Source organism: Fundulus heteroclitus, chromosome 24 (genome assembly GCF_011125445.2).
Source record: "Fundulus heteroclitus isolate FHET01 chromosome 24, MU-UCD_Fhet_4.1, whole genome shotgun sequence".
NCBI lineage: Eukaryota > Metazoa > Chordata > Actinopteri > Cyprinodontiformes > Fundulidae > Fundulus > Fundulus heteroclitus.
The window spans coordinates 19229427-19254019 of record NC_046384.1 but is presented as its reverse complement, the minus strand read 5'-3'; the positions used below and the strand labels follow the sequence as shown (position 1 = coordinate 19254019).

Here is a 24593-nt window from a genome sequence, read left to right as displayed (position 1 = left end):
TAACGGGCCATACAGTTATAGTGCAAGTCCTCTTTGTCGCCACATTTTAACTACACTACAGTGACGTGGCACTCAGAACGTTACTTGGAGGACGCCGTCTGGCACGCAACCCAAACTCTTCAATCCATCTACTGTTATTTTGTCTGAAAAACATATCATTTGGCCCTGAAAGTAGCCAATGCCACATATGCGGTGTTTTAAATGGGAATTTTAAAAAAATGTGCAGTCCATACTTTTAAGATTTTTAAGGCTTTCTGGCAACAAAACATGATTGGACATTTATCCACTTCCTGCTTCTAACTTCACTTATTTGATTTAATAATCATTTTAAGTTTCAAGTGAACCAAAAAACACAAAACAAAAAGAATCAATGGTAGCTTTAAATAAATTATATTTTAAATTGTGATCTCATATAGACGGTTAATTCAGTTAATCTCATCAGATTCATAAGCAAACGTAACAAGGGATGTTCTCCTGACAGTTACAACTGAACTTCCTTTTTTTAATAACTGTACACGGGTTGCGAAATGTGCTCCTCCGTTTCTGTTTCCCATCATGACTGAAAATGTCTGTTGTGGTCATTTCCTGACTGAACTGTTGAGCTGTCCAGAGTCCTGTTCTCAAACAGCTCCCTGAGAATGTCCAAACACGCCACCGCGTGCGTTTCATCTGCTTCTTAGCTCCTCTGCCAGGAATAAGGAAAGCAGGACGTTAGGATGCAGCGTCAGCGATGAATTCCCACTCCCAAGCTGGTGCTGGCACTCGCCTGGCAGCTGGATGAGACCAGTAAATCCTTTCTGCTCAGATCTCTGGGAAAAAAAACAAATCTTCCACATCAAATCTTGGGTTTTCAGAAGTGATTAACCAGGACGGCACCTGCTGATTTAATCTGTGGAAAAACCCAAACAGTTGCAGCAGGGGGAAATGTGCTCGGACTTTTTCAGGTGTTTGCCGCCTACTGACTGTGAATTTGATGCTGATAGACGTTGAAAAGCTCACAGAAGCCTGAACGCAGAAAACATTTACTGCCTTCTAAAAACGACTTCTCTTGCAATGAGTTTCCAACCCCTAGAAGCATGATGCACTATCAAAATAAGTTATTTCATGGAAAGATTTTTACAAATAAAAACAGCAATGTATTTTCTATTCTAAACCATGATAGCAGTCTACTTCAAGCCAGCTAAGGTCTGTTTCAAGTTGTGTTTTTTTTTATTTCAAATAAAAAAGCAGAATGTATTGACTTTGATAAAATTCCTCATCCTGAGTAAGCACAAGGCAAGAGTGGAGATGAGCAACTTTTAACAGAAGAAACCTCCACCAAACCATACTCTGGATAAATGTACAATTTTAGAAAATCTAAAAGCCACACGTAACCCAGGGAGTATTACAAAAAAATATATTGGAAAACAAGTCACTTATGTTTGGTGACAAAAAATGTAGGAGGGTAAAACAGGGGAAAATAATATTTTTTAGTATTTGACCTAATGTTTAATAGATTGGCTGATGGACCCAAACTAATAAAGTGCATGGACCACATTTTCTTCATCACTTTGGGTCAGGAAATGTCAGATTTTGGCAATGAAATGGAAGAAAGTGGCAGCAGAAAATGAACAGGAATGTAGGAAACATACCAGTAAAGTGTTCTGACACAGTTACTGGAAAGCCATGCTAACCAGGGAAAATATTGCACCTGTGGATTCCAGGTTCAAAGCTCCAACTTTGCTCCACTTTGTTCGGTTAAGAGCTTTTGCGCCTTGCACAGCATTGAAAATAATGGATTCCTATGCGGACGGGCCTTTAACGGTCTAAAGGTACAATCACGGCAAAAACAATCCAGCCAGATTATTTGAGTCCTGGTGCTGTGTATGTAATGTGGAAAGCCAAACAAAGGCGTCGCCGTCCATGGGTCCACCAGATTCTCCAGAGATGCACATGGTTCAGCGAGTTCCACCACCTGTAGCTGGGTTGCTGGATGACGGCCTCTTCCAGCGGTACTTCCGTCTGTCCAGCATCCAGTAGGACCAGCTGCTGCCCGTCGAGAACAGATCTCCCTCCGGGACACGAACTACAGGCGTCTTCGGTCAATAAATCCATCATTGTTTAAAAGAAATGCCGCCTAATTCTACTGTCTAAATATGTAACACATAAACATTTGTGTTTTAATAAATGGATGAGGAGGACCCTTTATGTGACGCAAACTGACAGAAAATTTCAGATTTTTGAACTCGAGCGAAATTTCACTTTGCTCTATTCGAAGTTTTGCTTCGCTCTGTCCACCCTTTTCATGCCGTTCGACCGTGAACACGCTTCTGAACATGCCTTTATAAAAGGATAACACGTGAATCAATCACTCAACCCGTCTCAGGCCTGTTCGGTGTGAACGCATTTTAAGATTCCTCCAGGCAGGGTCCCAAATTAACACTCGCCAGATGGCAAACGCGAGAAAATTTCAGAGGGCTAGCTGCCACATGGCAAGTAAATGATAACTGAAAAAAAAAACACAATAAATTGTATTTTTTCAGTTATCATTTGGGTGTATGTTTCTTTATGTTCCTCTGCTCTCAGCTCGTATGACAACAAACGCACATGTACGCAAACACTCCCGCCTGTGACGCCAGAGCGACAGCAACTACATCATCACGTCCGTTTGCTAACAACTAGCGTTTAGCTCCGGCCAATCACGCAGCGGGATTATGTGGAGATGTTTAGCAGGAGTCAGTCAGAATTCATATTTTGGCCGGTAAATAAATATGCTTGGCCGGTCGATTTTTACATCTACCAGCCAACTTGGCTGGTGATTCAGGAAGTTGATTTTGGACACTGCCTTCTGGCCTTTACACCCTTTAAGCAAACCTGCAGTGTCTTGCAGTAACTGATTCGGTTATCTTAATGGATAAAGATACGCATCTTTGGCAAATAACTGTAAATGTATTCAGTGCTGTCTGACTAAAATGCAAACATATATCAAGTAAAGAAATGTGATCCAAGCATAACATCTTGTGGTACTCCATACCTGATGCTGGTGAGCAAGACAGAGTTATTATTTTGGATAAAATGAATCTGTCAGGCATATACAGACCATCATAATGCTGTTCCTTTGTTTCACACGGCACGTTCAAATCTCTGTAAAATGCTGTCATTCTGATTTAATACACAGGGGTTGAGATTGCACAACATGGCAGACTCAGACCCTTTAAAGATTACTTTTAATTTTAACGTACACAGTAATTTAACAACTGGATTAAACAATCATGGTTCATCTGATCGGTCAGTATATTGTATGTTTGAGATGAAAATGTACTCATCATAAAAAGGGGGCCTTCTACAAGGTCAAGCATTTAAACTTCAACCAGCTAAAGGTTAGATGTATGTGTCAAGATATATTTGACTAGTTCATTTTTTTTTCTACTTAACCTTGAAGGTCAGCCCACACAGTAGGACTGCCAGCTGTCCTTCTGGGATACATGATGAATACTATCCTTGCAAGGGAGTTTTGTGCTTTAAAGTTTCAAGCAGCAGTTATTTGACAGAGGCAGGAAAAAGTAATGTCTGATAAGAAAAGTGGTGGTTGAACCTACTGGGGAGAAAAGGTGCAACATGTAAAGAAAACCAATAACAGGATATATAAAGGCCTTAACACTTCCACAAACGTGCTGTACTGTAAGTTTCTTTGTAGTTTTGGTAAACGCTACACTTAGTCTGGGATTGATTGGCGATCCAAGGCCCATATTTTGGGATTTCACAGATGAACCTGTGCCTCAGCTCTTCAGCAGCCTCTAACGGGACTTCTTGCAAATAAATGCCTGATCCAAAGCCCCTATGATTAGAAACGATTTGCAAGGCATTCCTGTTATTCATTATGGTGTTTACGTTTCATTCAAATTACTGTACAGAATTGTCAGAACCCAACCATGACTGAGTTTGTCACTGTAATCATGGTTGCTCCCATCAAAACTGGATAGATAATCTATAATCTCTCCTTGGGTGAAAACACTACTTTTCCTACCCATTTCCTGTGAGACACACACGTCAAACAATCATTCACACAGTTTGAACTATGGGAGGAAGCTGGAGTATTCTGAGAGAACCTACGTATGAACAGCAGGGATTTAAACCCAGGAACGTCTTGCTGCAAGGCAAGAGTGCTAACAACTGCTCCGCCGTGCAGCCTCGACCAGGCCTTGAATGTGGCTTTCCTCTGGAAAATAGTATTCTTTGCGTTATTGTGTTTGTCATCACAAAATGCATCCAGATGCTTTAGCTTTTTTCTCATACTCCTATCTCATGCTAACCTGACTCTAGCCATATGGATTTCGCTCCGCCTAGTGGAGCTAGGCGGAGCGAAATCCATATGGCTAGAGTCAGGTTAATCTCATGCAGCCTTAAATCTTGAAAAAAATAAAAATAATGTTTTGTACATTTTGAAGAAATGTATCTTGTATGTGGTTCTACATTCAGTTTGACTTTATTTTCACACATACATCACAGCGCAGTGGAAATGATCCTGTTCTTTCCTGCTCTACCTGACAGCAATTGGTTCTTGCTCTATTATCTTCTTCTTCCCAAGGGAGAAACCTTTGATATATTGAGATCCATTTATTCATTATATAGACTATTTATTTCCTTTTCACCACAAACCTCTTCCGGCAAGTCCTAGGAAAATAAATAAATTATTCGGTTAGTTAAAGAGGTTAAAGTACATGAATTAAAGAGGTGTGTGACTGTAGGTTCTGGATTTGACATTTCTTGCCCTTTTATCTCTCTGCCTCTTTCTTGCCATTTAGTCATTAAAGCAATTTCATTTGTTGAAACTTCACATCCTCTTCATAAATTGTATTTGCTCCTAATATTCCGTAGGAATTCTACATTTTAGTCAGAGAGGAGGCAAACAAACAAGAATATCATAAAACAAAGCTGCCATGGCAACGCTGTCAGAATGTAATCACGAGCAGCCAATCAGCTAATAGCAGCAGCTTATTCTCGGAGTATGCGGATATTTGACGTCACCACGTGTATTTTCCGGCTTTAGCAATCAGTTTTTAGCTATTAACAAATTTTACTCACATAAACGCAAAATTTAAAAAAAATAATCTAATAGTTAAATTCCCCGTGTATACGCCGTTTTATGTAATACCGTTAAACGGTGCCGCTCTCACCGTGGCTCAGTCACGCGCTCCGCTAGGGTTGAATTTTTTGATGCGTTCACTTGTACTTGGAAATTTGAAAGTTACACAAAGAAGCAAATAAAATGGATCTAACATTTTTTTTATGAAGACACTGCCCTGCTTTTTCACAGAAGATAATTTGCTATAACAGAAATCTCACAAAATAATTGTCATTTAGTTACATAAGTGGTAAGTATTTTGTGGTTAAATTACGTAACCAAACCCTTGACCCATCTCAGAGGAAGCTTCGATTCAGATAAAATAGGCGACATAGAAAGATCTATTAATCACAGAGTAATATTAAATGTGAATTTTGCTTTACATCGGTTCAAACTTGGCTGTGGCTGTTCAGTTCTGATATTTCTGTCAAGAAACCATCTACAGGGTTTCAAAAGTACAGCGCAGGAACTGGTGTCTGCTATCTGCAACAATTTTGTCTGCGTTTTTCTAGTGAGCATTTACGTAGATAATGTAAAAAAAAAATTTATATATATATATATATATATATATATATATATATATATATATATATATATATATATATATGGAGACCGGGGACAGTTGCAACACTTTTTGCATTTGACTATTACTTAGAGATGGTTTAGATTAGACAACACTTCAGTTGAAGTACAAGGAGCAGAGTTTATTAGCAGGCCAACATGTTTCAGCTTGTGGCCTTCTTCAGGGTCATGACAAATCACCACATCAGTTATCTTTAAAGATAACTTGATTTCACAGTTAAATGCGTTCATAGCGGGGGTGAATGAAGAGGGTCAACGAACTGGTAGATGAAAACTCTAGCAACACTTGAAAGATAAGGAGCAGACTTTATTAACAGAACAACGCATTTCGGCTGACCCTGAAGAACACTGGTAATAGAGCTGAAAGTGGTGACAGGAGAAATACCTTGAATGTTGCAAAAACAAAAAAAAATCAATACCACAACAAACTGTATTTATAAAGACAGCATCTATTTTTTATTATTAAAAACAATAATACATCAAATGTAACTCGGTGCTAAAGTGTCTTTCAGTCAGACAAATGGTTTGTTTGCTCAGCAGGTTTCACAAAAGCAGTTGAGGTAAACCATAGGGAATATATCTGACACCTAATAGTGACTCAAGTAAGTGGCAAATAAAGAGAAAAACATCAGCAAATCTGATGAAACCCTAATCGTCACTCAGACGCAAAACCACCGAAACCAGGAAATGAAACAGTTACAATAAACACCCCCTTAAGAATATGCCTACAAGTGCAATAAGGCAAACACAACGAAAAACTTGGTATTTAACTCAACAGCAGCTTTAACTACCAACTTATAAAACGTTAGAAATATATTTAAAGTAATAAAAGAAAAAAAAAAATCAGAAAAAAAACGTAGGTCATTCACATGTCAAAGTTCAGAGTGAAATTTAGTATTCATATCAAGATGATCATCTGGCCTCTTTTTAGTCACCAAATGTTCCTCAACATTAACTTCCTCTGCCTCCGCTTCCTCCCCGTCTGTGGGACTGGGCTCAGCTTCCTGCGTGTCCATGATCTTCAGGAAGTCATAGAACTCTGAAGCAGGAGGCCAGCTGTCGCCGCCCAGCACCCCTGTGGAGACGCAACGAAGCCGTGTGGAATGGGTGACAATAGTGGAATAAACTTTTGACTCTCAAAGGCCAAAATAGTGCAACATTGGTGAAATTATAACATGTATAATAGTAGTGCAACAGTAAGAGAGTAAAATTACATAAATAATTTAATAATCTCTTTTAAACCATGAGTTTTGGCTCTCAAATGTCAAAATAGTGCAACTTTCATGAACTTATATAACATGTATAATACTAGTCGGGAGAGAGAAGGCTGCGTTCAAGTGACATGCAGACATCAAAATGGTATCGGTGCCCTATTTGTTGGTACTCGCCGATACCGATACCACCATTTTAGAACTGGATCGGGTCCCCATCCCATACTGGTATCGGTGCAACACTAATTAGAACCAACCGTCACTCACTTAACTCCAGGAGAGACTAATGTCAAAACATGAGACATTTACTGCTGTTAACGAGTATTTTGCCCCAGCAATTCTGTGTGTGCTACCCTCGTGAAATAAGAACGTGTAATTTGAGCTCAGATCTTAACTTGGATGGAAGCTGTAAGGCTAAAAAAAAAATACACTTAAGAATAATGGCATGTTGAATTCACATGACCTTCACCGTCTACAGCGGGTTGCCATAATGACTCAAAAAAAGATTGAGCAGCTGCTTAAAACATGCTCGGTGGTTTATTTGCATTTCCATTTACGTGTTTTTGTACGCAGGCACCGCAATTGCTGACACATAATGAAAGTGATATTTTACTGGCACTAGTTCCGACACTACATTAAAAGTCATATATATATATATATATATATATATATATATATATATATTTTTTTTTTTTTTTTTTTTTTTTTTTTTCTTAAATGTAGATTTGATTTGATCATCGCTTCTTCACTGCCTAAAATACAGACTGCAGTTAATTATGTCCAGGGCTTCTGTGGGACTAAACAGCGGTTCTTAAAATAGTAAATTTGTTCATGAAATTAAGGAAAAAAAGTAGTAATTCATTTAATTAACAAAATATGCTAGTAGGGAAGGTGGCAGAAATAGACCTCTCCAATAGGCCCATTAAAGAAAAGACTGCCATCATTATATTACAGGTGCTTGCAAAATAATTTATACCCTTTGAACCTTTCCACATATAGTCATATAAATACATTATTTGCACTGTTTTGTGCATTATCATTATCACTACTTTTTATATCTCATATATATATATCTCATATATATATATATATATATATCTCATATATATATATATATATATATATATATATATATATATATATATATATGATATATATATATATATATATATATATATATATATATATATATATATATATATATATATATATATATATATATATATATATATATATATAGTTTGTAAATCTGGAGCGTGCAACAAAAATTATTTCCCTCTAGGATTATTAAGGTATTTCCGATTCTGATTATATTGGAACTTTATGTGAAAGACCAACATAAATTGGTATACAATTGTGAAGTAGAAAGACAATTCTACATGATTTTTCTTCTTTTTTTTAACAATTAAAAAACTGAAAAGCACATTTTGCAAAAGTATTCAGCCCCCCTGAGTTAATACTTTGTGGAACCATCTTTTGCGGCAATTCCAGCTGCAAGTCCTTTAGGGTATGTCTCTACCAGCTCTGCACATCTAGTGACTGACATTTTTGCACATTCTTCTTTGCAAAACAGCTCAAGCTCAGTCAGATCAGACGAAGAGCGTTTGTGAACTGCAGTTTTCAGATCTTGCCACAGATTCAGGACTGAGTTTAAGTCTGAACTTTGACTGGGCCGTTCTAACACATGAATATCTTTTGTTTTAAACCATTCCATTGTAGCCCTCCAGCATTACTTAGCATTATAATGACCCTAAATTAGGTTTAGGGTCGTTGTCCTGCTGGAAGGTGAACCTCTGTCTCAGTCTCTCAGTCTTCTTTTGCAGACTCTTCCAAGCTTGCCCTGTATTTGGCTCCATCCATCAACTCTGACCATCTTCCCTGTCCCTGCTGAAGAGATGCACCCCCAAAGCATGATGCTGCCACCACCATATTTGAAAGTCGGGATGCTGTGTTCAGGGTGATGGGCAGTGTTTTTGACCAAAAAGTTCAACTTTGGTCACGTCTGACCAAAGCACCTTCTTCCACATGTTTGCAGTGTCCCCAACATGATTTCTGGCAAACTGCAAATGATTAAACAGCGTGTAAGGATCCCAACCAAGTTGTTTAAGGACATATTCCCTTTGATCAGTGACACTATTTTAGACATGATTAATCTATCCTTAGTAAATGGATATGTACCACAGGTTTTTAAAGTAGCTCTTATTAAACCTTTACTTAAGAAACCTTCTCTTGATCAAGATGAGTTAGTAAACTACAGACCTATATCTAATCTTCTTTTCTTATCTAAAATTCTTGAGAAAGTAGTTGGATCCGTGAGATATTCAAAGCTTGGGAAATCTTTTTATAGCCTAAACCAGCTTTAAACTTCTCCACAACTTTATCCCTGACCAGTCTTGTGTGTTCCTTGGACTACATGATGCTGTTTGCTCCACAATACTCTTTTAACCCGCCTCTGAGGTTGTCACAGAGCAGCTGTATTTGTACTGAGATTTCAATACACAATACTCTTTTCAGACATTAGCAATCATCAGGTAACTTCTGAAGGCAATTAGTTGCACTCAGAGCAAAGAGGGCTGAATACTTTAGCACACCGCACTTTTCAGTTTATTTGTAAAAGTTCTGCTTCACAGATTCCAATCACATATATTTGTGGTTGTAATATGGCAGTATGTGGAAAAAGCTCACGGGGTGTGAATACTTTTGCGAGCCACCGCATCCTCCTCACGGTACCTGCAGGTGGCTCCATCCCATCCTCAACCCGCTGCAGCCAGTGCAGCACAGAGGAGGCCAGCACAGGAGTGTTGGCTGGGTACTGGTAGACTTCATCTCCAGTGGGTAAATGTGCGACCACCAACGCAGGAAGGGGGGGCATAGAGCCCAGGTATGACCCCAGAACCGACATACCGGCTGGAGTGCGGCCGCTGAAACAAGGACAGAGTAAATCTGTGTATTATTTTCTACTTTGATAGGAAATAATCACCATAAGTTTTATATATATATATATATATATATATATATATATATATATATATATATATATATATATATGTATATATATATTTGTACAGGTGGATCCAGCAGGCTAGGTATCGCTCCATCCTCACGCCTCCCTGCTCCACCACTGCTGCCATCTCGTCCACCAGCGCCTGGTTGTGCCTTTGCCCGATCTCGTCCTCTTCCTCGCCCACAAAGAGGAGGAGGAGCGCTTTACCCAGGGAGAGCAAAGACGGCAGGTTCTCCACAGTCAGCTCCGGCTGGGAAGAAAACGGGAATGAAATGTCAGTCAGGTGGAATCTGCAGCAAATGTCATACGCATCGTAGCGGGGGTGGGCGGAGATATTCTGAAGACAACCGTTGTAAAAAATCAGCACAAAGCCCAATTTTCTGCCAGGTCTCTGTTTTTTACATGCGAGTGATTTTGCAGATTCAGGCAGCTGTTATATCAAGCTGTTAGGACATAAAGCTGCTGGAGCGGCAAATAGAAAGCCTCAAACGGCAATTATTTCTCCGAAGGACGCAAAAGTAACGCTTGGAGAGAAATGGTGGAGCGTGGACCTGTTGAGGAGAAAACAGCAGCGGACAAAGAAAATCGATGTTAGGCACTTAATTGACAGAGTTGTAAAAAAAAAAAAAAAAAAAAAAAACACTTCTCCCCTCACAGATGTCTTTCAGACTACACTATAATCTTGAGCTAAAGAGCCTCCATTTTCCTCGCAGCTCTAGCGAACAAACGAGGCTAATCCGACGCTCACCCAAACCCTACCCAGTCACCCTAAATGGTGGTCCGCCACATTAGGACCACACTGCAAAAAATGGAACTAAAAATAAGTAAAATTTTCTTAAAATGAGTGTATCTGTCCTTGATTTGAGTGGGTAAATAAGATTATCTGCCAATGGAATAAGATTTTTGCACTTAAAATAGGAATAATCCATCTCCATCTTATTTCAAGTGCAGGATATCTAATTATCTTATTTTAGGGGTCAAAATACTCATTCCATTGGCAGATAATCTTATTTACCTGCTCAAATCAAGGACAAAAACACAAATTTTAAGAACATTTTACTCATTTTTAGGTCTGTTTTTGCAGTGCAGTCCCTACAAAGACTGTTATTTGGCCTTTGAAAGCTAAGCGGTTATACAGGAAAAGGTCCTGAAGAGAGGCAACACAGACAAGTACCCACATACCACTGGGGGGAGCAGGGCAGAGTAGATGTTGGCGAGCAGCTCCTTAGACGATGAGTCCACAGGCAGCAATGAAGGGCGCGCAGTGGGCTTCCTCCAAGAAGGAAACAGCAACACTGCAGGAGGGTCCGCAGCATACTCTGCAGCCCTAAGGCACAAACGAATGCAAAACTGACACTGGTATCAAGTCCTGAGTCACTTACTGGAACCCTTTTTGACACCATGAGCAAAAAATATTCTCCTTTTATAATTTGTTCATTTCATTTGCACCATTGCATGAAACCTTCATGAAAACCAACTCGTGACTCAAATAGCAACTAAAGAGAACCAATCAAGACGAAGCAGCTAAACACGGGGAGCGGGTTTAAAGTCGGTACCACTTCTCCACCAGTCCGTCTGTCAGCAGTCCAGTCAGAACCTCTCCTCTTAATGACTTTGCTGCTTCAGTGAACACGGACAGACCTGGGAGAGGCAGAGAGACACCAGAAGCAGCTTTTATTAGGATTCTGCTTAACTGAGCGAATAAAACGCTAAAGAATTAAAAACACCGATAATTCTTCATTAACTTCTAAAGAACAGGTCTGGTCTTACCACTGCACATGATCTAAATTGCATGGGTAAAAAAAAAATAAAAAAAGATTATGGCTGCTGGTTGCATTTTAAAACATTGTCATCTTTAAATAACAGCCACCGCTATGTTGCGATTGTTCTGTCACACCAAACCTTCTCGTTACAGGCTCCCACCTGGTTGGCTCGCTGTCCTTATCAATCCCAGGATTCTATCAGGCCTGTAAGTGGCTAGATCAGGGTGAGGCGCCTCTTGGAGGAAAGATGTCACTTCCTCTTCGGTGGACAGCAGCACAGGAGAGGCCATGCGGCTCCTGGTTTACACCAGAAAAAGTCAAACAAATACTCATGTATGTTTAAGGGTGAGGCTTACTATCAATTCCTATGGCTTTCGTTCTAAAAGGCAAAAAAAGTCTACTGCTTTTACTTGAACAGCTGCACAAAAGAAATTATCAGAAATTTGGTTCAGTCTAATTTTCAAAAGGTGAAGGAAGGAAGGAATGAAGGAGGGAGGGAAGGAAGGAAGGAAGGAAGGCCATTTCTCTACAGCTGTATAAAGACAGAATATATTATTTGTTGCTGCAAAGCCTTTCTTTCTCATACTTAATAGTCACATGACCATCTTGGGGTGAAAGCTCAGAGTTCTATACACATCCTGTGAGTGCCCCCAAGTGGTCAAGTAATTATTAGTAGGATTATCAAAAAAGAAAACTTGACTGCTTGGAGTTTGAGTCGCATTAAGGGTTCAACAAGCTGAAAAGAGTGAATCTTCATTTCTGCAGACAGAACGTATGCATAGCTTAGCATAGCTTTGTGTCGTATTTACATAGACTTTGAAGCAGAGATTCTCTTAAAACAAAATATTTCTAAATTTCCAAGAAATATGTGACAACCTGCCTTAGATGGAGATCAAATTAAAGATGCTCTGGTATTAGAAGCTAAGTAATGCTGGAGCTTTATTTACATATCACTGCATTTCTTGGTACCCCATTGAAATGTAAGGCAAATAAGCAATTGGGGTAGTTGTGTTATTAATACACAACCAGCGTTTTAATGAGCTCGATCACAATCTCATTAAATTTCACCATAATTACTATTTCACTGATAATGCCTCGGTCAATTTAGCATCTCTTGGTATACTTCAAGTTAGATTAAATGGACAGAATAGCAGATCGTGACTTGGCTCAATCCTGGATGAGTTAAATCAATAAATCTCCACTGGCTAACTTGAAAAATGTACAATACATTTCCTGATGGATTCATATGATCTACTCGGATCAGATTGTTTCAAAGGGAGAAAATAAAGTTTTCTAAAGGTTTTCTGTGTTCTTACAACATGATAAAGCGATGCAACGCCTCTCCTGTCAGCATTCCTCTGTAGTGTTGGGCCGACTGCTGAGGGCGGATTAGCAGAACGCTGGGGAAGGCCGCGATTGGCCGGAACGGGACCGCTGAGCCAGGCTGGGCAGCACAGAGGTCGGTCCACTCTCCACAGTCAACCACACACATACGAACGTCATCAACCTGGGAATCTTCAAAACAATATTATTGGAAAGAAATTCTACTTTTTACAGTGCCTTGAAAATTTATTTATAACCCATAAACTTTTTTCAGCGTAGCAGCCCCAAGATCCAGTGTTTTGTTTTTTTTGTTGGAGAATATCATGAGATAGGCCACCCAAAGTAGTGCATAATTGTGAAAAGAGTGGAAAATTCAAGTGTGGCATGCACTTGTCAGCGCTTTGTAAAAGACCTTTTAGCTCCAATTAGCACGGAAAGTCTTTTTGGAGTGGAAGATTCCCCTTTCATTATTTAAAAATAAGTAATAGGTGCTGTGCAGTTCTTTTGCAAGGCACGTATTGAGGAAACTTCATTAATAAAGGCATCTCATTCAAATCTTATTCTTGCCTTTAAATGCTTAAAGTATCACTTCTAAGCATGCATGGGAAAATAAAGCTCACTCATGGCTGATTACCTTCCAGTCTCTCTGCAACTTCAATGAAGGAGCTGAGGAAATCCATCGAAACAGCGTCCCCTGGTGGTCAAAATACCAGCGTCGTCAAAGTGCAGCGCAACAAACTGTCAAGTAGACGCAAACAGTGTGCACAAGTCTTACATTTGAGGTAGAACAGCGCCACCGTGAGGCTGCTTTGAGCAACTTCAGCGTGGAAGTTGTCAGAGGTCAGCTGGGTGACTGAGTCCATGTCCTGGAAGTGGGCTCGGTTTTTATGTACCGCCGCCGCGACTTCGTCGTCCAGCTCTCCTGGTGACACACACACACACATTCACACAGGTGCTCTCTTCTCTTCTCATGCTTCCGTCTCACGCTGGATTTCTCCAGGTAAAAATCTGCTAACCTAAATGTGAATCTTCCTCTTCATCCACATGATCCTCCTCCTCATCCTCCTCCTCCTGCTTTGTGAAGAGCTCCAACACATCGTCGAGGCTGTGTACGGTCAAATATTTCACCTCTATACTCTGCAAACCCACAGAATGTAATGTTAATTTGGGTCTTTTAGAGAAAAATGATGGACTGTGCATGAAGGGCGAAGGAAACCAGCCAATTTAAATGAGCTCTGCCAAGAAAAATATCTAACAATAGCTGCGTCAGAAGCTTACTGACGACAACAAACAGATTTGGGTTGAATTGTGACTTGCTAAAGGACATTTTCACAAATATTAGCAGTTATATGTATATAGCTGAGCTTGCATGTGCGTGCAAATAATAGAAAATGTGCAAAAAGGAACTTGGTTGGCAACTCCTGGTTAAACAACAATGAAATTGTTTGTTTTGTAATTATTCTAGCCAGGGAAAAGAACTGCACACTGCAAAAAGGGAACTAAAAGTAAGTAAAATTTTCTTAAAATATGTATATTTTTCCTTGATTTCAACAGCTAAATAACACTATTTGCCAATGAAATGAGAATTTCTACCCCTAAAATAAGGTAATTAGACATCCTGTACTTGAAATAAGATGATGGAGATGAATTGTTCTCATTTTAAGTGCAAAAATCGTATTCCATTGGCAAATAGTCTGATTTACCAGCTCAAACCAATGAAAAATACACTAATTTCAAGAGGATTTTACCTTCTTTTAGTTTCCTTTTTGCAGTGCATCAATAAATCCCTTAAAAACGTGTAATTATTACACCATTTTGCTGAAGATGAACCGATGTAAACCTCTGACTGCGACTGTAAGTGAGAATCCTACCTTCTCGGGGAGCCGGTAGGCAGCGTTGTACTTCTCAGGGGTTTTCACCGCTGGGCTCTGCCTGGTGAACACAACCACACACACCAGACGCAGGAAACAAGACCTTATTTGATTAATCCCCATGATATATGTGAAGGATTTTTTATTTATTTTTTTAAATCCATGCTCGTGGGTGTTGCACACCTGTGCACCAGCAGCAACATGGCAAGGCCTCGCAGCCTCCAGGCCAGGGCGGTGGCCGTGTCCAGGTCCAGGTGCTCGGTGGCAGGGTGGGAAAAGAGGAAGACCTGCGGCGTCAGCTGGTAGGGGGACTGTGGGGGCGGGACTGAGGAGGGGTCCACGTACACTTCGGACTGACAAGGAGAGACACATTAAAATGTAAAAACCCGGTGTAAAAATGCCTCCTTTCCTCCGTTTGTGTGTACACACATATATATACATATATATATACATACATATATATATATATATATATATATATATATATATACATATATATGTGTGTACACACATATATATATATATATATATATATATATATATATATATATATATATATATATATATATATATATATATATATATATATATATATATATATATATACATCAATCATCTAAATCTGGGTTGTGTTCACCACAAGTGGGGCCTCCAAAAGCTGCAAGAAGGTGTGCAGGTTCAGGGTGGACAGGGCCTTCCTCATTTGCGTCAACGGGCAGCGCTCAGAGGTCACCGGGGTCACCGGGGTCATGGAAGTGCTGTGGACTCTGCAGTGGAGGAACCACACCCTGGACAGCTGGGGCGATTCGTTTACTCTGAAAAAATAATTTTTGATGCTTATGCTTTAGCTTCAGATGGTGATTCCCATGACGCAAAAAAAAAAAAAAAAAAAAGGAAAAGGACGCACCTTAGCTGCTTTAATACCGGACCTCCCGTTATGAGGATGAACTGGTATTTGGATCCGTAGACGTACGCCGTCTCCATCAGCGCTCTATGCTCTGACAAACAGGTCAAAGGTACGCTGCGGTTTATTTCTATCTCGTTTTCGTCGTTTAGGAAAGCCCACCGGGCAGGAGCACGTGTTACAGAACAAAATCCCACCAAATCTGTCTGCTACAGTCGTGTCGCTGCTTTAATCCCCACCTTCTGTTCCCAGGCTGCGCACGTAACTGAGAACGATATCCTTCTTCCCTTTGGCTGCCTTCTCCATGGCCAGCAGGTCAGCGTCCGTATGGACGTACCTCACCTCATCGCCCAGGATGGCGCTGCAGGACAAAGAGACATGACAGACATGGCCCACAAATTCCCAAGTGTACGTGGATTCGTAAAGCCAGTTAGTTGCACCGATTTTATTTAGTAAAACTCGAAGGAAGACGGAGTATTACATATATGTATGTTTTGAATGCTCTGACTGGGACATGTTCAAAGCTGCATCAACATATGACAATAAGATCAACATTGATGAGTACGCCATGACTGTGTCAGCCTACATCAACAAATGCATTGAGGACGTCAGCACCACAAAGACCATCATCATCACCCGAGCAAACCAACGACCCTGGATGACCGAGGAGGTTCGCAACAGAACTCCAGCAGTGAAAGCTGTTCCCCATCGGGAAGAGGAGGTCCTCTGCCTTGACACAGCCGACGTGTGGAAGACTTTGAGAAGAGTCAACCCACGGAAGGCCCCAGGTCCAGACAACATATCTGGGCGGGTGCTCAAAGAGTGTGCAGGTCAGCTGGCTGGTGTCCTCACAGACATTTTCAACACCTCGCTGGACCAAGCCACAGTGCCAGCATGCTTCAAGTCTGCCTCCATCATTCCGGTGCCAAAGAAACCTCAAGTCACCTGTTTTAACAACTACCGGCCTGTTGCACTGACTCCCATCATGATGAAGAGCTTTGAAAGGCTGGTAAAGGAACACATCGTCTCCAGTCTCCCCTCAACACTCGACCCGTTCCAGTTTGCCTACCGACGGAACCGCTCCACTGAGGACGCCATCTCTTCTGCTCTACACCTGAGCCAGACACACATGGAGGAGAAGAACACACACGTGCGGATGCTGTTCCTGGACTTCAGTTCAGCGTTCAACACCATCATCCCACAACATCTGGTGGTAAAACTGGAACATCTGGGCTTCGGCACCCCTTCGCAACTGGCTGCTAGACTTCCTCACCAACAGACCTCAGTCAGTCCGGGTCGGACAGAACACCTCTGATGTCATCACCCTCAGCACGGGCTCCCCTCAGGGCTGCGTCCTGAGCCCCCTGGTGTTCACCCTGATGACACACGACTGCGTCCCCAGGTTCACCACCAATCACATCGTGAAGTTTGCTGACGACACAACGGTGGTGGGCCTGATCAGAGACGACAACGACCAGGACTACAGAGAGGAGGTGGGCTGGTGCAGAGACAACAGCCTGATCCTGAACGTGGAGAAGATGAAGGAGATCATCGTCGACTTCAGGAAGAACCGGCCCCACCACGCTCCACTGCTCATCATCATCATCAGCTGTGGAGGTGGTCAGCAGCACCAAGTTCCTGGGGGTGCACATCATGGACAACCTCAGCTAGTCTGTGAACACCACATCACTGGTCAAGAGGGCACAGAAGCGCTTGTACTTCCTGCGGAGCATGAGGAGAGCCCGCCTGCCCCCGCCCATCCTCACGACCTTTTACAGAAGCACCATAGAGAGCATTGTGACTAGCTGTCTCTCTGTGTGGTGTGGAGGCTGCAGTGCCACCGACTGGAAGAACGTGAGGAGAGTGGTGAGGACAGCAGAAGGGATCATCGGGGCTCCTCTTCCCTCCATCAAGGACATTTCATCTGAGCGCTGTGTGTCCCGAGCCCGTAACATCATCAGGGACCCCACACACCCCCACAATGGACTGTTCTCCCTGCTGCCCTCTGGGAAGAGGTTCCGCAGCATCCGCTGCAGGTCCACCAGGTTCTGCAGTAGCTTTTTACCCGTTGCCATAAGACTGCTGAACTGTTGACTCTGACCTGAACTCTGCACCACACTTGCATCATTATTTTGCACTACAAATATGCTGAACTCTCATTATCCATCTGCCATGCACCATTATTGCCTTTTTGCACAATTATTTTTTTATACATAAACAATGGCTGAACATTCTTCTGTATACTGTTTTTGCACACTCATTTTTTATATTCTCCTGCAGTGTTACATTCTGATCACTGCTGCACTTTATATTGTAATGCTGCCTATTCCACCTGCAATCCCTTACACTGTCGTATGCTGTATGCAACGGAATTTCTTTCTGCATGCACTCTGTGCATACAAAATGACAATAAAGTTGTCTAAGTCTAAGTTTAAGTCATATAAACCGAACTTTTTAATTATTCGTACTTTTATTTGTATACTTAAGGGGTATGAATACTTTTCTACTGTTGATTCTATGGGTGTCTCTCTCAAAGGACACATTTGTCCCCCACGGAATGGCGCTTACTCACAATAGGACCTCAGCCACGATGGAGTTGACGTCGAAGACGGTGTCCAGGCTGAAACTCGTGAACTCCCTGCCGCCCCTACCAACACAAAGATGCGCCACTCTATTAGACAGAGATTATACTTCTTTACATGAATGCAATGATAGGCAAGCTTGCTGTAGCAGCTTTGGAGAGCTTTTAACTAGTTTATTGCCATTTTGGACACATTAGTTTGCGGTTGTGTTCGATCATAATGAACTAGAGTGATTTTAATGACTTGAATTCATAGAAATCTTGGAAGTGTGACTGAGAGGAGACGAGGGAACGTGGTAAAAAGGGAAAATTTCAGTCATAATTTGGCAAATTGACTTTTACCGTCCAGCAATAAGCAGCACGATAATGTCTCCATCAAAATCTGGACTTTTGAATCAAAACAATTCTCCGTTGCTTCCACTCAAAACTTAGCTCCACAAAACGATTCTGCTCTCGGATTTAATGTGAGTTCCACTGAATCTGGATCTCGTTCTTCTCCTTCTGCTGAGCTCAGCAGTGCGGCCCGCACACTCTTTGCCTCTCAGATATCTTTCGTTTTCTTCAGCCATTTTCTGAGAAGCCGCTGCTAACAGTTTTTTCTACACAACCTACCTGAAAAGAAAAGCTGTGTGCTGTTGCTTCGCCTCCGTACAGTACGTCTGAATCGGCTCTTTCTGACAGCTGACCTAAAAACAAAAACGGGATTTAGGTTCGCCATGTCGGTCTCTCCTGGTTTTTGTGCTTTTTATGCCGACATTTACAACAGGTTGAGCACACATCAGGACGTAAACCACTGTCACCTTGCCGACTAGTACTCCATAATCCTGCAGAGCTTCGGCCGACTTCTCTAACTCCACCAGGAACAGAGAGATGGTGGGAGAGACTGGAGAGGACGGAGGAGAAAGGAGACTTAAGTTAACAAGTAGAATGAGTGTTTCCTTCTTATTCACGTCGTCATTACCTAGCTCTCTGTGTGTAAATAAAATAAAAAGTAAATATGTAGCAAACTGGAAAAAAATTTTTTTTATCTTTGGACATTTCATGTCCACATTACATGGTGTTCCAGAATCAAATGTCCTTTTTCAACCAATAGATTAAGAGTATAAATGCAAAAGTTCACTATTAATTCATGATAATTCATACGAAATGTTTTTTAGTGTTCAAGACTTAAATATAGAACCTTCAAAACCCCAGGAAGTATGGATGGACGCATGTACGGATAGCACATGAATGGATGGACGGATGAGAAAGATAATTTCCAAACTTTTCTTTTTCTCTAAATCAGATCTGATGAATATTTAACTCAAATTTTTTTATTTTTTCCTGCTATGTAGAACCCTGATGGAAAACAGCTGTATTCTATGTATTACAAGATATTTAAATAATATTTGGCCTAAAAAAAAACACCAGCATGTTTACCTTGTTGCTCAAAATAGAGGAACATCATCTTCCCAGACAGCAGCCTTTCGTAGAAGTCTGCAGCCGTGTATTCAATACGCTTCGACATATTGGCCTTTTCTGTGCACCCCGCTGACCTGATCCACAGCAGGACAAAGGCAACACAAGCCCACATCCTGAACACACTGTGTTGTCCTCCCTAAGAGAGAAAATTTAAAGAGTGGCCAACATATAAAAAGGATCACTGCGTCACAGGAAGAATAAATAGCAGAAATCACTAGACTACACAAGAAAGTACGTCAAGCACGGTAATGGCAGGATAATGTTTTGCGGCCACAACCAAAACACAGCAGTAAATCCGCAACAGGATGGCCGAAATAGAAAAGAAAAGAATCTGTCCGTTGTATTTAGCTCCATGCATCAGCCTAGTAGAAAAGAATCATCCCTCAAAGCATGATACTGCCACCACCATGTTTCACAGTGGGAATCTGTTTTAGGTTTATGTTGAGTGATAGTTTTTCACCACACAAAGCTTTTTGCATGCAGGTAAAAAAAAAAAAAAACATAAATTTTGATTGACTGTAAAAAAACAAACAAAAAAAAAAAAACACTTTGAACACTTTATTCCTCTTCAAAATTGTGCACAGATTTTTAGACTGATCGGATAAAATCCATGAACATGTGCTTGTACGGTGAGAAAATGTGAGACACTTTATTAAACGCCAATCAAAGTTTTACATATATCCAAGAAATGTTCAAAACATACAATGATACATTAGTAAATATACCCGAGCTTCACTTTATTAGACATAGGAAGAAAGGAAAGAACACCTGACGTTTACCTGAGAAGGGTGAGTTAGGGGAGGTCAGGGCTCACTTTGTGGCACACTTTAAAAGTCGCTGAGAAGTCTGAAGAGGCCATTCTATCTATCTTGAAAGAAAAAAAAAGCCATAAAGTAGTTCCACACATTAGAAACTCAGCCTGGACGGTCACGACCAGATATGCTGTTGTATCATTGTCTATTAGTATTAGCAGTCACTATGCTCGTCCGTGGCTACTTCGTGGTCATTGTAGACATTGTATGTTTCTGCTATAAGCAGTATAGAACATAACTAACTGGAAATAGTAATCTTGGAAAGCCTGCTTGGTTAATGCTGAAAAGAAACGTACTGAAAGCGAGATGCTGAATGCTCTGCAGAGAGAGCGCTGAGCTAACAGTAAACACAGCGTTTCCGTCGGTTCTTTCAAAATAAAAGTAGCACCTTAAATGTTTGTAGCTGAAAACCACCCAGTAGGAGTTTATATTTCGTTATTATGCATTATTATATACAAATAACATTATTTTAGTTGATTTTGTGTTTCGTATGTTACTTTATTTATTTATTCATTTTAAGAATAGAAATACCGTAGACTCTTATTTTGAACTTTTAAGACACTTTGGCAATATTTTACTTTATGATTTCAAAAATCATCTTCTTACAAATTGTTCTGACGCTTGGTTAACAGAAGAAACGTCCACTCGCTTTTGATAATAAATGTTGTAGTCGGTGATCCGGGGGGGGGGGACTAAGCGCGGAAATGGTCCGCTCCAAAACCAGGAAGCGTACTACAGCGTAGGGCATTCTGGGTAAACACAAACAAAACAAACGTGCGTGGCTAGCGGTAGTAGCGGGCAAACATGTCTCGCGGCCAAACGTGGAGTTACGAGGAGATAAAAGCCCTAATAGACGAGTGGTCAGACGACAATATAGCGGAGTTGCTCGTAACCACTCACAAAAACACCGAGGTCTTCAAGCTGATTAGTGGGAAAATGGGGGCGCTGGGGTTCACCCGCAACTTCGCGCAGTGCCGCAACAAGTTGAAAAAACTTCGCTACCAATACATAAAAATACGCGACATGATCGTGAAAAATGGCAGGTCGGGGGTGGAGAAGCACAGGTTCCCTTGGTACGATGAACTGGACGCCATTCTCGGCGCTCGACCCACGTGCAACCCACAACATATTGTGGAGTCCGAGGAAAAAGAAAGTCCCCCGTCGCCATTCTCCTCGGGGCCCAGCGACTCTGACTCCACTGAGGATGAGCAACAGTCTGAAAAAGGTGGTAAGTGGGGGTCTATATTATTACCTGACAATGTTTTAGGAGACAATGTTGACATGTGTCCTGTATTGTATAAGAAACATTTAAAGTTCAATAATGCCACTTAGTTTTCTTATCAAAAAATAAGGCATTCCACTGTATAACTATAGTGATTATATTTTATTAATTTTATTCCAACAGACAAAATTGCCCCTTGCATTAAAGTTGAAGAGACGCCCACCACAAGCTCACCGCTGGATGAAGACAGGGGCGAACCCGCGGTGGCCACACCTGGAGCTCAGATTAGAAAGGAAGGGACAAAGACTGACAGGTTTGAGAGAATGTTCGAAAGCTACCTGGAAGCGAAGAAGAAAATGGACGAGGACGAAAGCCAGAGGACGAAGCAGGAGTTCGCCGCTTTTGAAAACTTTTTAACGATGCAGCGGCAGGCCGAAGAAAGACATTTCCAGCTACTGCAGGAGCAGCAGAGGGTCAGCAGCCAGATGTTTTTACAGATGATGGGGAATATTCTTCGCGCCGCAGTGGCCCAACCAGCGTCACAGCCTGCCACGGGCCAGCAGTGGCCCCCGGTGTGTCCCACCAACTCAGCTCCCCACCGTTCCTCACAACCCACTCACCACACTGATCCTTCACCTTCGTTCACGGCCCACCAGGATAGCGCACAGGAGCCTTGCACACCTCAGCTCTCGACATCTCCTGTTCTAGACGACGTCGACTGACGCTTTGTGGATTTCCTAGTTCATAAAAGACTTGCGTCGTTTATAAACACAATATATTTTAGAATAGTTTTTATGAACGACCAATATGGTGCTTATTATTAAAAGGATATGTTCAGATGTGTACAAAAATGAAGCATTAATGTTCTTTGCTACAATAAATACATAAATCCAAAATATTAAGTGTCTGTTGTGAACGCTTGGTCAAATGCTAAGATTCTAATCCAAACTATGTTCTAACTTTACATTTGGGGATGTAATGGCACAAGATTCTGTGTTAAAATCAGGGCTTTGAACCGGTTCAAGGAACGAAAACGAAAACCGGGAACTTTTTGTATTTTACAGGGAACAGAAACGAAACCGGAAACGTTCTTATTTTTTATGTTTTGGAACAGGAACACTTATTTAAAAATAATAGTAACCGGTTGATACCGGTTTTATTTCGTTCCTCAAAGTTTTCGTTGCCTAATTAACTAAAAAAATCGTTTTCCTGCGCACGTTACCATGACGGCTGAGGTTCACTTCCTGTGTGACATCACATCACACATTCGCTGACTGAATGGAGAGAGAGAGCGGTGTCTCCACTAGAGCTACACATCTTAAATAAGAGGTAAATTACGATCCATCGTTAAGCAAAAACGCTCATTCCAAACACAATATCATTAGCTGGTTTAAGCTGGATGAGAAAGATGTGACATAATTCTATAGCATTAAACAGCGGACAGGAACGAAATTAACCAATCCGGGAACAGTATTTTTTTTGTTCTAACCGGTTCGGGAACGTCAATTTATTGGTGGAACTCATAACCGGAAACGTTATAATTCCGTTTCTGTTCGGAACGAACCGATTGGGAAAAAAAAAAAAATCGGTTCAAAGCCCTGGTTAAAATACAAAGCAAACCCCTCATTTATGAATGCGTTACTGTGCAAGGTATGCACATACAGCATCCCTGATTTTCCTCCCCCGATTGGCTTGATGGCCGATCTCTGGATCCGCAAAATCCTCCACCTCATCTCCGGCCTCTTCGTCTTCCCACTCCTCGTTAGCTGTTTCGCAATAGTTGTGCAGCACACAACAGGCGGCTATGATGTGGCTGACAAAGGAGATGTGGGCGTCACACCTGTGGAGTAGGCATCTCCAGCGGCCTTTTAGCCGTCCAAAGGCCTTCGCCACGGTCGTTCTGGCCTGGCTCAGTTGACGGTTGAAGTGCACCTGCGCTCCTGTCAAACCGCTCCCCTCCGGAAACGGCTTCAGCAGCCAAGGCAGCAGCGGGTAAGCGGCGTCACCGAGAAGGTGCAGCGGGACGTCCGCGTCGTTCAGCCTCTCCGTCCAGCGCGGGAACAGCGTGCCGCTCTCGCTCCTGCTGTACAGGGAAGAGTTGACCAAAACCCTGGCGGCGTGAACTTTACCCGGCCAGCCCACGTTTATGTCCCAGAATTTCATTCTGTGGTCCACCACGCCCTGCAGGATAACGGAGTGGAACTTTTTCCTGTTATAATAGTCGGTGGGGTCGTCAGCTGGTGCAATGATGCCTATGTGGGTCCCGTCAATTGCGCCTGCGACCTGGGGCAGCCTCCATCGATCCCTGAAGCCCTGGACAATTCCCATCAGCTCTGCCTCAGAGGGGGTCTTTATATACAGAGTTTTCATCGCCCTGTTAATAGCCAGAACTACCTGCTGTGTGACACTACAGGCGGTGGAGATGCCCACACCGAACAGCTGGGAGATGGAGCTGTACTCTAAGTTTGTCGCGAGCCTCCACAGACATATTGCCACGCGCATGTCAACGGGTACTGGGCGTCGATGTCTAGTGCGTCGCCGTGTCAGTCGAGGTCGCAGGATGTCACATAGACGCAGGAAGGAGGTTCTGGTCATCCTGAAGTTTTTTTGCCAATCCTTTTCCTCCCAGGAGGTGTTGGCCAGTTCCCACCAGGTTGATTGACGTGGTTGAGCCCACACGTTCCTATGTGGGGGGGATAAAAAAAAAATAAATAGTAATAGATAGGGGTGGAAATCACCAGCTTTGTCACGATAT

General features: G+C 41.8%; 3 protein-coding genes across 4 annotated transcripts; 1 reads left to right on the top strand and 2 right to left on the bottom strand.

Annotated features, from left to right (window-relative positions):
• Positions 1-6115: 6115 nt before the first annotated feature.
• Positions 6116-23591, bottom strand: txndc16 (thioredoxin domain containing 16). Its single transcript, XM_036128132.1, has 21 exons — positions 23501-23591; positions 20584-20672; positions 19763-19940; positions 19144-19226; positions 18956-19029; positions 18335-18409; positions 16002-16123; positions 15766-15856; positions 15496-15673; positions 15042-15211; positions 14859-14919; positions 14004-14124; positions 13763-13909; positions 13622-13681; positions 12981-13179; positions 11825-11961; positions 11458-11542; positions 11084-11228; positions 9964-10151; positions 9628-9818; positions 6116-6761 (listed from the first exon to the last, which is right to left on the bottom strand). Exons 3-21 carry the CDS (start codon positions 19914-19916, stop codon positions 6559-6561), a joined length of 2484 nt encoding a protein of 827 aa, XP_035984025.1. The 5' UTR covers positions 19917-19940; positions 20584-20672; positions 23501-23591; the 3' UTR covers positions 6116-6558.
• On the top strand, positions 21178-22740 carry LOC105916161 (zinc finger and SCAN domain-containing protein 20). Of its 2 annotated transcripts, none has more exons than XM_021309512.2 (2): positions 21178-21841; positions 22022-22740. In XM_021309512.2, exons 1-2 carry the CDS (start codon positions 21421-21423, stop codon positions 22558-22560), a joined length of 960 nt encoding a protein of 319 aa, XP_021165187.2. In that variant the 5' UTR covers positions 21178-21420; the 3' UTR covers positions 22561-22740. The 2 variants fall into 2 exon arrangements, with proteins under 2 accessions (XP_021165187.2, XP_012705968.2); XM_012850514.3 differs by having other exon boundaries at positions 21185-21844.
• On the bottom strand, positions 23477-24340 carry LOC110366724 (protein ANTAGONIST OF LIKE HETEROCHROMATIN PROTEIN 1-like). Its single transcript, XM_021309523.2, has one exon. The coding sequence runs from the start codon at positions 24338-24340 to the stop codon at positions 23477-23479; it is 864 nt and encodes a 287-aa protein (XP_021165198.2).
• Positions 24341-24593: the final 253 nt, after the last annotated feature.

What these genes read in the sequence shown, in the direction of transcription:
- txndc16 (XM_036128132.1), bottom strand. Translation starts at nt 19,916, where the DNA reads ATGTGGGCTTGTGTTGCCTTTGTCCTGCTGTGGATCAGGTCAGCGGGG. An exon ending in TTTTGGAGGCCCCACTTGTG is followed by an intron (nt 15,212 to 15,495) that starts GTGAACACAACC and finishes TCTCCTTGTCAG; the next exon opens with TCCGAAGTGTACGTGGACCC. An exon ending in GGCGCTGTTCTACCTCAAAT is followed by an intron (nt 13,682 to 13,762) that starts GTAAGACTTGTG and finishes TTTGACCACCAG; the next exon opens with GGGACGCTGTTTCGATGGAT.
- LOC105916161 (XM_012850514.3), top strand. Translation starts at nt 21,421, where the DNA reads ATGTCTCGCGGCCAAACGTGGAGTTACGAGGAGATAAAAGCCCTAATA. An exon ending in GCAACAGTCTGAAAAAGGTG is followed by an intron (nt 21,845 to 22,021) that starts GTAAGTGGGGGT and finishes TTATTCCAACAG; the next exon opens with ACAAAATTGCCCCTTGCATT.
- LOC110366724 (XM_021309523.2), bottom strand. Translation starts at nt 24,340, where the DNA reads ATGCGCGTGGCAATATGTCTGTGGAGGCTCGCGACAAACTTAGAGTAC.